Here is a 13,244-nt window from a genome sequence, read left to right as displayed (position 1 = left end):
AGAGAGCAATAATGCTTGAAGATTACATTACATACAATTGCTTCAGAAATAATAGGCAAACAAGTTTGAGAATTAAGCATGATAGAACAGATTAACAACTGATAAGTGGAAGAGCAGAACTAGAATACACACCAGACCTCTTATTCATATGCCTTAATCAGGCCAGAAGCTTGTTACAAAGCATTTGGGACGATTTGGATGGTTTGCTGCAATATTCTTGACCTTCTCTTTTAAATCTTCATTACAAGTGTCAATGTGAACCTCCCTTAGCCCATGCAGGTGTTCTATGCCATCGACTGATTCAGGGGGGGAACGTATTTTAACAATTTCCAGGCTTCTCAGTGCACCTTCTTTGAAACTCACATTGTGCTTATCAATTTTCAGCAACTTTAGTCGTGGGAACCCTAGCCGATCGAAGCCCAAATCCACAGTGGTGAATGACCCAGGTCCTACTTTCAGGTTGACCAAAGCGGGGAGATTTCCCAAGACTTTTATCTCCTCGGGCTGCAGCAGTGTCCAGAACAGAGTTATCTTGACGACGAGGTTCAGAGATGCAAACCAAGGAGGCAATTCGCAAAGTTTGCAATCTATCAGGAGCTTGCGGAGCAGCAATGGCGGCAGAGCTACCTCGTCGATTGCCTTTTTCAGATTGCCACTGAGTACAGATTGACGAATCTTTAGAGATCGAAGGCTGCCGTTGAGCTTCGAGAGCAGGGCGGTGATCTCCTCCAGCATTCCGAGTGATAGAAAAGAGCCATCAAATCTGATGCCGAGCTTCTGGAGGTCGACCAGCTCGCCGATCTCCTGTAGCAATTGCACATTATCAGTGTTTGCCATTACCAACGCGACCAGTTTTTTCAACTTTCTTATTCCTTTCGGCAACCGCACACCCCAGGGACCAGCAAGTAGATAGACCAGTTTCTGGAGTTTGACGATGGTACTGGGTAGTTCTTTAATACGAGTTCCTCTTATATCCAAAAACTCTAGATTCTGCAAATCTCCTATTGATTCTGGCAATTCAACTAACAGTCTAATATTTCTTAGAGACAAGTACTTCAAAAGAAACAACTTGGAAAAGCTCTTGGGGTGGAAACGAACAAAGTGCCGACATCCTTCCAGGTCAACTACCCTCAACCGCCTCTTCTTGGTGAAAAACTCCAGTGGTACCTCCTCTTCCAGGTCAACTACCCTCAACCGCCTCTTCTTGGTGAAAAACTTCAGTGGTACCACCTCACCAAATGCATTGAAGGATCGGAGGTGGGACAGATCAGTGTTAGGTACTAGTCCACTGCTTTCTTTCTGCCATGATAAGCGTCTTTTCTTTTGATGTTGTTGTGGAATCACGGGGTGCTCCTTCAGTAGCACCATAAAGTTCTCCTTCTTCGATATCGAGAGTATGACATCGAGCATCATGTCATGGACACGGCAAGATTTTACTGTCCCATTATCATCAAATTTTGAAGGTTGCACCAAATTACGACTCACCAATTGATTGAAGCAACGCTCAGCGACTTTCTCGGCAGAGAACTCATCTATACTGTTCACGATCCCTTCAGCAATCCATTGTCTCATCAGACACTTTCGACGAATCATATAATCCTCAGGAAAGATGCCTAAGAATAAAAAACAAGGTTTCAAATGATAAGGCAAGTCATTATAACTCAAAACTAATATCTGATTGATTTTTGACAACATATCATTAGTTTGTATCTCCAAACGAAGGTGATCGTGCAAGTCTTTCCATTCCTCCAATTTTTTATCAGGTCTGGAAGCTAGAAGACCTCCAATCATCACGATCGCAAGCGGCAGTCCGTTGCACTTTTGTAAAATATCTTTGCCAATATTTTCTAGCTCTGGAGGACAACTATAATCAGGTGCTTCAAATACTCTTCTACGGAATAACTCCCAAGATAACTGAGATGATAAAGGAGAGACCTTAAATATAAATTGATGATTGCGAGAACAACTTGTATTCGCCACTTCCTCAATGCGGGTGGTCACTATGACCCTGCTTCCTTCTTCATCCGGAGGCAATGCAATGCGCAAGCTTTCCCATGCTTCAGTTCTCCAAACGTCATCAAAAACAAGCAAATACCTCTTTCCATGGAGATGACCTCTGACTGTCTGCACCAATTGCGACTCCTCCATCATGTTCAGAAGTTGCTCTGTGTTCAAACTGGCATCTCGGCACCCTATTACATCTCGGATTTGTTGCTCATTGACGGAAATTTTCCGAATAATCTGTTTGAGAAGCTGTCTGATATTGTAATTTTGTGACACTGTTATCCAAGCTCGACATGGGAAGTGGCCTCCGACGATAACAGGATCGTCGTAGACTGTCTTGGCCAAAGTTGTCTTTCCTAAACCACCGAAGCCGACGAGAGCAATCACTATGAGCTCGAGACGGTTCTCGTCCATCACCCACCCCATGATCTTGTCTCTGCTCTCGTTGATGCCCACGAGTTGAGCTTCCTCTACAAAATGGCTGATGATCCGTGGGTCGGAGAAGACCATGTCCGATCTGGTGGCGGCGTCAGAGCTTGAGCTTGTAAAAGCTTCATTTGAGTGGGAATAGCGATCGTGCCTCGTTCTGATATTTGCTACTTGAACCTTCACTTTCTTGAGATCTGAACCGATGTCATGACGAGCTTTCAATGATTTTATGTAGTGAAGGAAGTGCTTGAAAAAACCTCTGACTCCGCGCTCGTCATAGGGTTTCGATCGGAGATGCAATACGAACTCATCGATCGAGTCTTCGGCATCGTAAGCCACCTCCCTAACTTCCTGCACCCAGTTCTGGAGTTGGTCATCCAGATTGCGCCTGGTCGACATGGCCGTCAAGAAAGAGGCGATGCTTCTGAGCTCAGCGACTATGTCCCGGACATCATCTTCGACTCCAGCCAGCAACGCGGCTTCTTCCTTCAGCATCTTCTGTAGATTTCCCGCGATGGACTGAAAGGTGAGGTCCACGAGCTTCGTAGCTACCGCCGGCTCCATGTTGCCGATCTCCGTCCGGAGGCGGTTAGGAAGAAAGACGACGACGACGAAGTATGGATGAAGCTGCAGCCAACTCAAGAACTCTTGTTTGACTTTGGAACACTGATTGAAACATTAAAAGGATGAAATTATTATAATTTATATTAAATTAAATAAAGTGGCTTACAGTTGTACTACTGCCTCACAATATAATAGGAGTCCATTTGACATTAAAATAGAATTTATGGATATAATTTATATATGAGATGATTAACATTACACATTATTTAATCATAGGCTCCAAAATAGAACTCAACTTGTGTTTGGTGAGATGGACCATCGGGGCGCTCTCGGGGCATAGCAAGAACTCTTGTTTGGCCCTCAGGGTATAGTTGAGTTGATTATGATACAGCAGACTTGTAGAAGAGGACAAGGATTCGAATCCTAGCGAAGCCAGGTAATATCCTCCTGCATCGTGACCAACTGTAGTTTCTCAATTTACCTTCTCACAGATGGTTGTGGGACCGACTGTGTAGGACTGCTAAGATGGCGAATTCCTTTTTTTTTTTTTTTTTTTTTTGCAAAAGAAAAGAACTCTTGTTTGACTTTGTAACAGTGATTAAAACATTAAAAGGATGAAATTATTATGATTTATATTAAATTAAATAAAGTGGCTTACAGGCCTCACAATATAATAGGAGTCCATTTAACATTAAAATAGAATTTATGAATATAATTTATAAATGAGATGATTATCATTACACATTATTTAATCATAGGCTCCAAAATAGAATTCAACTTGTGTTTGGTGAGATGGACCATCGGGGAACTCTTGGGGCATAGCAAGAACTCTTGTTTGACTTTGGAACAGCGATTGAAACATTAAAAGGATGAAATTATTATGATTTATATTAAATTAAATAAAGTGGCTTACAGTTGTACTACTGCCTCACAATATAATAGGAGTCCATTTGACATTAAAATAGAATTTATGGATATAATTTATATACGAGATGATTACCATTACATATTATTTAATCATAGGCTCCAAAATAGAACTCAACTTGTGTTTGGTGAGATGGACCATCAGACGTTCTTGAGGCATAGCTAAATTGATTACGAGAGTATAGAATTATAGAAGAGGATAAGGATTCAAATTTTAACAAAATCAAGACAATACCCTTCTCCTTCGTGGTCAATTACAATTTCTTGATTTACCTCCTCATAAATGGTCATGGGACCAACCATGTGAGGTCATTGGAGTGGCGGATTCCACCATTTACAGAAGAGACGGGACCATCAGGGTATAGTTGAATTGATTAATACGAGACATATTTATTAAAGTAGGCAAGGGTTAAATTTCAATATTTTTGTAGATATTTCTATAAAAATTTACTCAAATATCTTTTGAGTATTATCTCCTCTGAAAGATATGCAGCGAGGATCGACATCGACGTCATATAATACGAGTGGTTGGACATTAACAATGACAACGCGCATTGTATAAGAAGTGACAGCGTAAAAAAAAGATAAGTAAATAAACAAATTAATTTAAAATTTAATATCTTAACAAAGAGATAAAATTAAAATAAAATATTTTTGAATTCTCTTCTTCTTATATTTCATATCAGGTGTAAAAAATTATACATATTCATTAACATTTAAGAATGAAATTTATCCTTCTTTACTCTTTTAACTCACCCTATTAAAAAAAAAAAAAGGATAAGATTTCTCCTTCGCCTTATTTATCCTTCCTTTCCTTCACTTGCAGCGAGTAAATCAAAGGAAATTTCAGAAATTTCGATAGCAAGTTGCTACAATGAAATAGTTCAAACTCAAACAATCAAGATGAAGAAGGTAACATCGCCAAAGGAAAGGAAAGAAAAGAGACGAAGGCAAAAAAAAAAAAAAACAAGACTTACAGAGGTGGAATTTTTTCATAATTTTTCCTCTGGAAGCAAAACCAATGAGCATCCGATGGAGGAAGCCGAGGGGGCGGATCGGAAGCAAGGCATTGGAAGAGTCGCTGCAATCCATGCGAGCAAGCCCGGCGGTAGCATAGCGGACGAGCGGTTGCTGCACTAGAAGATAGGGCAAGAGAAAGCCCCTGCTCAGACTAGAACGAGACGGAAGGAGAGGGCTTTCTTATCCTCTGCTCCTGCGATTAAGAGAGCGGCGGGCCGCGGGGGATTTCTGATGGACGGCGGGACGAAGAGAGAAAAGGAGGAAACTCTCCCGGAGTTGGTGTGCCGCCGGCGGCAGGCGGCGGCGGCGGCGACCGCTGTGGCGCACGAGAGAGAGAGAGATCGGGAAGAGGTGCGGGATCTGCAAATTTATTTATTTATTTATCGCATAAATTTATTGAAATTATTTAAATTTAGTACTTAAAAAATTATTAAAATGCATCATTAATTTTATTTATCAAATTTAGTTTAAAATAGAATATATATTAAAATGCTTTATTGATTTTTAATAATATATAATAATTTTTTATTACCGTTAAAATACTTTTAATATGAAACGCATTTTAAACTCTCTTTTTTTATTTTTCACAAATATTTTAGAGGATGAAAAATATAATTTTATAAAAAGTATAACTGCTAATTTTATTCCTTATTCCGGATTAAAACAACTACATAGTTGAGAAAATTATAAACGATCGGTTCATCCAATTTGAATTGAAAATTTTAAAAATTTCCAGAATTTTAAATAAAAACAAAACAAAACAAATAAAATTTTTTATAAGAAAATAAAAACAAAACAAATATACTTTTTTTGAGAAAAATCCACAAAACATAAACTTCACAAATGTAGTTTATATCACACACAATCTTTTTTATCATAAGAAAATGCAGCAAAGTTTTCAGTAAAAATTATATTTAATTTGGGTGTGAACCCAATTGTAATATTGTAATTTTTTATTGGCCATCAAAATAAATATGAAAATGCAAATGTCTCACGATAATTTATAAAATGACTTAGAAGTTTAGCAAAATTTATGCTTAAAAATATTTTTTAGAACATCTGAAATGTTTAACTTGGGAGGTATACAATTCAATATGGCCAAGAAAATATTTGAGTGCATTTTGGTAAAAAGACCTGCAAGGATGCATTTTGACAATAACCTTGAATTCTTTGTGAAATTAAACAGGACGTTTTTTTTTTTTTTTTGTTTTATAGTCGATATCCTTGTTTGCAAGATTTAGGTTAAACTTGAATGGTAATTCACTTTGTAGCGGCAGGGTAATGATGCAGCGGCAAGGTACATTTTTAATTCTTTAGGTATTTAAGAATTGAGTTTCAATTTCTACAAATTAATAAATAAATTTTTTTAAATAGACGATTGACCTAAAAATGCTAGATTATGAGTTGTTCGCTGCAAATGCTTTTTGATTTACCTTGATGATCGATAAAAAATTTCTATAGGACTAAACCAATCACTGCAATTAAGTGAATAGAATAAATATTAAATATTGAAGTTAGGATTTCTAAATAGATAAGAAATATGATGATTCAATTAGACAATTCTAAATTCATTAATGTTATCATTACTAACCTGATTAACTAAGGCCTTAAAGGTTATTAACATTGAGAAGACAATATAAATCATGTACCGAGCAGACCCAATGTGGGAGGGCATTTTCCACTACTTCGTCGTGACCCTTGTCTCATGTTGCAAATCTACGACATGGTCCTTAGCTCGACTACACCCTGGGGGCAAACAACCTCAACCTTCCTGAACCACTATAAAGTAGGTCTGACAAAAAGTCCAAGTTAGTAATGGCATGGGAAGGCTGGATCCAACCATAGATAGGATCAGATTTGAAAACAAATGAGTGACTCTAGACAAATTTAGGGACTCCCTTCCCAGACTGATCACAGCCATCTGAGCCATGGCCCCTTGCTCCGCCCTTCTCCCTATGGAGGGTTTTCTTCCGCTTGGAAAGCTCACCTCCAAATCTACTTGAGAGGTCCCCTCAATCAAGAGGTCTATGGGCCCCAAGGAACGAGCAAAATAAGTGAGGCATAAACCGATTGACAAAGCACAACTTATACATATTTAGAGGTCAATCTAAAAAATATTTGTCCATATTTCAATTTCAACTCTCTTGTATTTGTTCCTTTAAACATTTTATCACTTTTACCACACTTATTAGGGCAAATATTATCTCATGTTACCTTGCTAGCACAAAACAAAATTATGAATTCATTGGAGGGATGGCTGGAGAATGTTTACACTTCAATTTTGACATAACTTATGAACACTAACATTCTCCCAAATCATATAGTCACTCATTCTTATTTTGAATAGCAATTTATTAAGAGAGCAATAATGCTTGAAGATTACATTACATACTATTGATTCAGAAATAATAGGCAAACAAGTTTGAGAATTAAGCATAATAGAACAGATTAACAACGGATAAGTCAAAGAGCAGAACTAGAATACACACCAGACCTGCTATAATAAAGTCATCTTTGCTTTGCATTGCATTGACAGAAAGCTCTTATTCATATGCCTTAATAAGGATATGTGGCAAAGCATTTGGGACGATTTGGATGCTTTGCTGCACTATTCTTGACCATCTCTTTTATATATTTATTCCAAGTGCGAATGTGAACCTCCCTTAGCCCATGCAGGTGTTCTATGCCATCGACTGATTCAGGGGGGGCAAGTATTTTAACAATTTCCAGGCTTCTCAGTGCACCTTCTTTGAAACTCACATTGTACCATTGAATTTCCAGCAACTTTAGTCGTGCGAACCCTAGCCGATCGAAGCCCAAATCCACAGTGGTGAATGACCGAATGCCTAGTTTCAGGTTGACCAAAGCGGGGAGATTTCTCAAGACTATTATATCTTCGGGCTGCAGCAGTGTGTCGAACAGAGTTATCTTGACGACGAGGTTCAGAGATGCAAACCAAGGAGGCAATTCACAAAGTTTGCAACCTATCAGGAGCTTGCAGAGCAGCAATGGCGGCAGAGCTACCTCGTCGAGTGCCTTTTTCAGATTGTCAGAGTCTACAAAATGACGAATCTTTAGAGATCGAAGGCTGCCATTGAGCTTCGAGAGCAGGGCGCTGATCTCCTCCAGCATTCCGAGTGATAGAGACGAGGTACCAAAACTGATGCCGAGCTTCTGGAGGTCGACGAGCTCGCCGATCTCCTGTAGCAATTGCACATTATCAGCATCTGCCATTCCAAACGCGACCAGTCTTTTCAACTTTCTTATTCCTTTCGGGAACCGCAAACTGTTGGGACCAGCAAGCAGATAGACCAGTTTTTGGAGTTTGATGATGGTATTGGGTAGTACATAAATATTAGTTCCTCTTATATCCAAAAACTCTAGATTCTGCAAATCTCCTATTGTTTCTGGCAATCCAGTTGTTCGAATATTTCTTAGAGACAAGTACTTCAAAAGAAACAACTTGGAAAAGCACTTGGGTTGGAGCCGAAACGAGTACCAACTTCCTTCCAGGTCAACTACCCTCAACCGCCTCTTCTTTCTGAAAAACTTCGGTGGTATCTCCTTACCAAATGCAGTGAAGGATCGGAGGTGGGACAAATCAGTGTTAGACACTAGTCTACTGCTTCCTTCGTACCATGATAAGCGTCTTATCTTTTGATGTTGTTGTGGAATCATGGCGTGCTCCTTCAGTAGCACCACAAAGTTCTCCTTCTTTGATATTGAAAGTATGACATCCAACATCATATCATGGACGCGGCAAAATTTTACTATCCCATTATCATCAAATTGTGACGGTTGCACCAAGCTACGACTCACCAATTGATTGAAGCAACGCTTGGCGACTTTCTCGGCAGGTAACCCATCTATACTGCTCACGATCCCTTCAGTAATCCATTGTCTCATCAAACGCTTTCGACGAATCTCATAATCCTCAGGAAAGATACCTAAGAATAAGAAACAAGGCTTCAAATGATAAGGTAAGTCATTATAACTCATAACTAATATCTGATTGATTTTCAACAACATATCATTAGTTTGTATCTCCAAACGAAGGTGGTCGCGCAAGTCTTTCCATTCCTCCAGTTTTTTATCAGGTCTAGAAGCTAGAAGACCTCCAATCGTCACGATCGCAAGCGGCAGTCCATTGCACTTTTGTAAGATATCTGTGCCAACATTTTCTAACTCTGGAGGACAACTATAATCAGGTGCTTCAAATACTCTTCTACAGAATAGCTCCCAAGATAACTGAGATGACAAAGGAGACACTTTAAATATAAATTGATGATTACCAGAACAACTTGTATATGCCACTTCCTCAATGCGGGTGGTCACTATGACCCTGCTTCCTTCTCCATCCGGTGGCAATGCGATGCGCAAGCTTTCCCATGCTTCAGTTCTCCAAACGTCATCAAAAACAAGCAAATACCTCTTTCCATGGAGATGACCTCTCACTGTCTGCACCAATTGCGACTCCTCCATCATGTTCAGAAGTTGCTCTGTGTTCAAACTGGCATCTCGGCACCCTATAACATCTCGGATTTGTTGCTCGTTGACGGAAATTTTCCGAATAATCTGTTTGAGAAGCTGTCTGATATTGTAATTTTGTGACACTGTTATCCAAGCTCGACATGGGAAGTGGCCTCCGACGATAACAGGATCGTCGTAGACTGTCTTGGCCAAAGTTGTCTTTCCTAAACCACCGAAGCCGACGAGAGCAATCACAGTGAGCTCGAGACGGTTCTCGTCCATCACCCACCCCATGATCTTCTCTCTGCTCTGGTTGATGCCCACGAGTTGAGCTTCCTCTATAAAATGGCTGATGATCCGTGGGTCGGAGAAGACCATGTCCGATCTGGTGGCGGCGTCAGAGCTTGAGCTTGTAAAAGCTTCATTTGAGTGGGAATAGCGATCGTGCCTCGTTCTGATATCTGCTACTTGAACCTTCACTTTCTTCAGATCTGAAGCAATGCCATGGCGAGCTTTCAATGATTTTATGCAGCAAAGGGAGTGCTTTAAAAAACCTTTGACTCCGCGCTCGTCGTAGGGTGTCGATCGGAGACGGCATACGAACTCATCGATCGAGTCTTCAGCATCGTAAGCCACCTCCCTCACTTCCTGCACCCAGTTCTGGAGTTGGTCGTCCAGATTGCGCCTGGTCGACATGGCCGTCAAGAAAGGGGCGATGCTTCTGAGCTCGGCGACTATGTCCCGGACATCATCTTCGACTCCGGCCAGCAACGCGGCTTCTTCCTCCAGCATCTTCTGTAGCTTCCCCGCGATGGACTGAAAGGAGAAGTCCACGAGCTTCATAGCTACCGCCGTCTCCATGCTGCCGATCTCCGTCCGGAGGCGGTTAGGAAGAAAGACGACGACGACGACGACGACGAAGTCAAGTCCTCTTGTTTAACTTTGGAACATTGATTGAAACATTATAAGGATGAAATTATTATCATTTATATTAAATTAAATAAAGTGACTTACAGCTGTACTACTTTTTGATTGAATGATTGTGAGGAATCCAATCAATCATGCAAGGGACATGGCACTGCAGTAGCATATACAAATAATACGATCTTAATTCCTAAAATAAAATTTGCCCTCAGATATGGCCGAATTGATCATCACATAATAAATTTATATAACAAAAATGATATATTATATAAAAATATAATATAAAAAAAATATAATATGACATGCTATACTGTATGAATATGAGACTCATTACATGAATATAAAATCTAGATCTATAATATATAATGTTATATTATCATATTGTACTTTTATGTAATATATCATTGTCCTTTATATAATTAAGTAAGGATTAAATCCCCATAAAATCACAAAAATATCCTCACATGGTACATTTATATAATTGAGCGAGAGTTGAATCCTGATAAAATTACGAAAGATGACGACGATGAAGGATGGAATTATTATGATTTATATTAAATTAAATAACGTGGCTTACCGCTGTACTACTGCTTTGATGAAAATATCCTTCCATGTGGAAACTATGTTCGATTTCTTAATTTACTTCCTCCTAATGGTGTGAGACAATCATGGGAGGGAGGCACTCAGATGATGGATTCCATTTTTTCTGAATCGATTCCTAAAAGTTTTATATTTAAATCATTGAGAATATGATTTATTCGGTATTTTACTTAACTGTGTAAACAACTTTCAGTATTAACCATAATTCATGTTTTAAAATTCCAAAAATACATGCTACTTTCTCTTTATACCCCTCCTTTCAGTGTGCTCTTTCGTCTAAATTGAAAAAAATCCAAACCGCTTTTATCGCATCAGTTCCCTACGCCATGAGACGTCATTTTCCGCTTAAGCTTATTTGTAAAAAGCTTTCTTAAACCTTTATTTCTCAACTATTCTCCTTCCTTTCTTTTGTAAGAATGTTAGATTGATGAGTTATCTGTTTTTTAATTTATCTTGATGATCGATAGACACTCTTTATAAAATCAAATCGATCACCTCCATAATTAATCAATGTAAATTAGATATTTAATGTCAACTAAAAAACGAATGACTTTGATATGAATAAAGAGAATAAACATTAAATATTGAAGTTTAGGGTTTCCAAATAACGGGAAGATTCAATTAGACAATTCTAAATTCATCACAGTAAGAAGTTGTCTCATTACTAACCTGATTAACTAAGACCTCAGAGGTGATGCAATATCATTTGGACAATAATAAACATCAAAGAAAGGAAAACTCAAGACTGGAAGTTCGTGCAGATATAAAGAAAAGTTATAAGACTAACAACAAAAAGAACAGATATGTAATTAATGTCATGCACGAAAGCTAGAAGTTACATTCTATGAATGGATTCTTATCTTTTTATCCCCTCTAGCAATCCAACTCTAGCAGTTGAATGAATCTAATTAGAGGGAGACCTTGAACCTTAATAATAACCTGCCGCACTTTATGTAATTGCCGAATCTAATTAGAATATTTAAAAGTGAAGTTTATGTAATTGCTGAAAAGAATTTTAAAAGTTTTAAGAAATCCCCCCTCATGATGTATCATTGGAAAGAACAATGGTAATTGACCAAAAGATGTATTTAAAGTTGCTGAATTTCCAAAAAGTTCATTTAATTTTTAGATTTCCTAAAGGACGCACTTGTTTTCTATTTCACCCCTTCCATCAACCATTGTGGTATTGGATTTCAAAGAAGAACATCATTGTGGTGTTGATTTTTAAAATTCAACGCCACTGTGATGTTGATTTTCAAAATCATGCTGATTCTTAAATATTAGCACTACAATAATGCTGATTTTAAGATTTATACAATACCATGTCGATTTTTGAAACTCAACACTGCAGTGGAAGTGTGCTTTGATATGCAGCACCATAGTGGAGGCTATTCAATCCAACACTACAATGATGTTGTTCTTTGAATGCAGTGACATAGTAGTTGGCGAGAGAGATAAAATAGGAAACAAGTACATCCTTTGAAAAATCTAAAAGTTAAGTGCACCATTTAATGTGCCCTTTAAATCCCCTCCCACATTTGCTCCTGAAGAAAGGAGAAAACAAAATAGCAGAAAACATATCAAATTATAGAAAAAGTCCTAAAATAGAAGATGCAAAATTACAAAAAAAACCCTAAAATAGCAGAAAAGCCCATAAAATAGACATATGCAAATTGCAGAAAAAAGTAATAAGTTAGACATGTCTATGTTAACACTGTCTATATAGCAATGAATACTTAGTGGTAGAGAAATGCAATGAATGTCTAGTGATAGGAAAAAATAAAATTCAAATTGAGGGCCCCGACACCAATGCGAAGACGCGGAGCCGACCAAGCCAAATACGCCAATCCCAAATACGTCATGTTGAATTATACCAGCCTATCTTCGCCGATCCAATCAAACCCAAATACGCCAAGCCTAATAAGCCCTGCCTATCCTTATAGAATAATGCACATATAAATGTTAGGATAGGCAGGGCTTATTAGGCTTGGTGTATTTGGGCTTGATCGGATCGGTGAAGATAAGCTGATATAATTCAGCATGACATATTTGGGATTGACGTATTTGGCTTGGTCGGCTTGGTATTTTCAGATTGACATTGAGGCCCCCAAGTCTGAATTTTTCTTTTTCCTACAACTAGACATTCATTGCATTTCCCTACCACTAGATATTTATTGCTATATAGACAGTGCTAACATAGACATGTCTAACTTACTACTTTTTCTACAATTTGCAAATGTCTATTTTGTGGATTTTTCTGCTATTTTGTGGGCTTTTCTACTATTTTGCATCTTTTATTTTGGGATTTT

The 13,244-nt window shown here is 38.5% G+C and overlaps 2 protein-coding genes across 2 annotated transcripts; both read right to left on the bottom strand.

The window, feature by feature from the left end:
- Positions 1 to 45: 45 nt before the first annotated feature.
- On the bottom strand, positions 46 to 3,067 carry LOC141824782 (disease resistance protein Pik-2-like). Its single transcript, XM_074712119.1, has one exon. It carries the CDS (start codon positions 2,995 to 2,997, stop codon positions 154 to 156), a length of 2,844 nt encoding a protein of 947 aa, XP_074568220.1. The 5' UTR covers positions 2,998 to 3,067; the 3' UTR covers positions 46 to 153.
- Positions 3,068 to 7,345: 4,278 nt separating this feature from the next.
- On the bottom strand, positions 7,346 to 10,334 carry LOC141824783 (disease resistance protein Pik-2-like). Its single transcript, XM_074712120.1, has one exon. The coding sequence runs from the start codon at positions 10,270 to 10,272 to the stop codon at positions 7,498 to 7,500; it is 2,775 nt and encodes a 924-aa protein (XP_074568221.1). The 5' UTR covers positions 10,273 to 10,334; the 3' UTR covers positions 7,346 to 7,497.
- Positions 10,335 to 13,244: the final 2,910 nt, after the last annotated feature.

The sequence above is a fragment of the Curcuma longa genome, chromosome 3 (genome assembly GCF_044706935.1).
Source record: "Curcuma longa cultivar G26 ecotype Majalengka, Jawa Barat chromosome 3, ITB_CL_G26_1.1, whole genome shotgun sequence".
Lineage (NCBI taxonomy): Eukaryota > Viridiplantae > Streptophyta > Magnoliopsida > Zingiberales > Zingiberaceae > Curcuma > Curcuma longa.
The sequence above is the reverse complement of the archived record's forward strand: the minus strand, read 5'-3'. Positions and strand labels throughout refer to the sequence as shown.

Bases quoted from the DNA above. Each gene is read 5' to 3' on its own strand.
- LOC141824782 (XM_074712119.1), bottom strand. From the start codon at position 2,997: ATGGAGCCGGCGGTAGCTACGAAGCTCGTGGACCTCACCTTTCAGTCC.
- LOC141824783 (XM_074712120.1), bottom strand. From the start codon at position 10,272: ATGGAGACGGCGGTAGCTATGAAGCTCGTGGACTTCTCCTTTCAGTCC.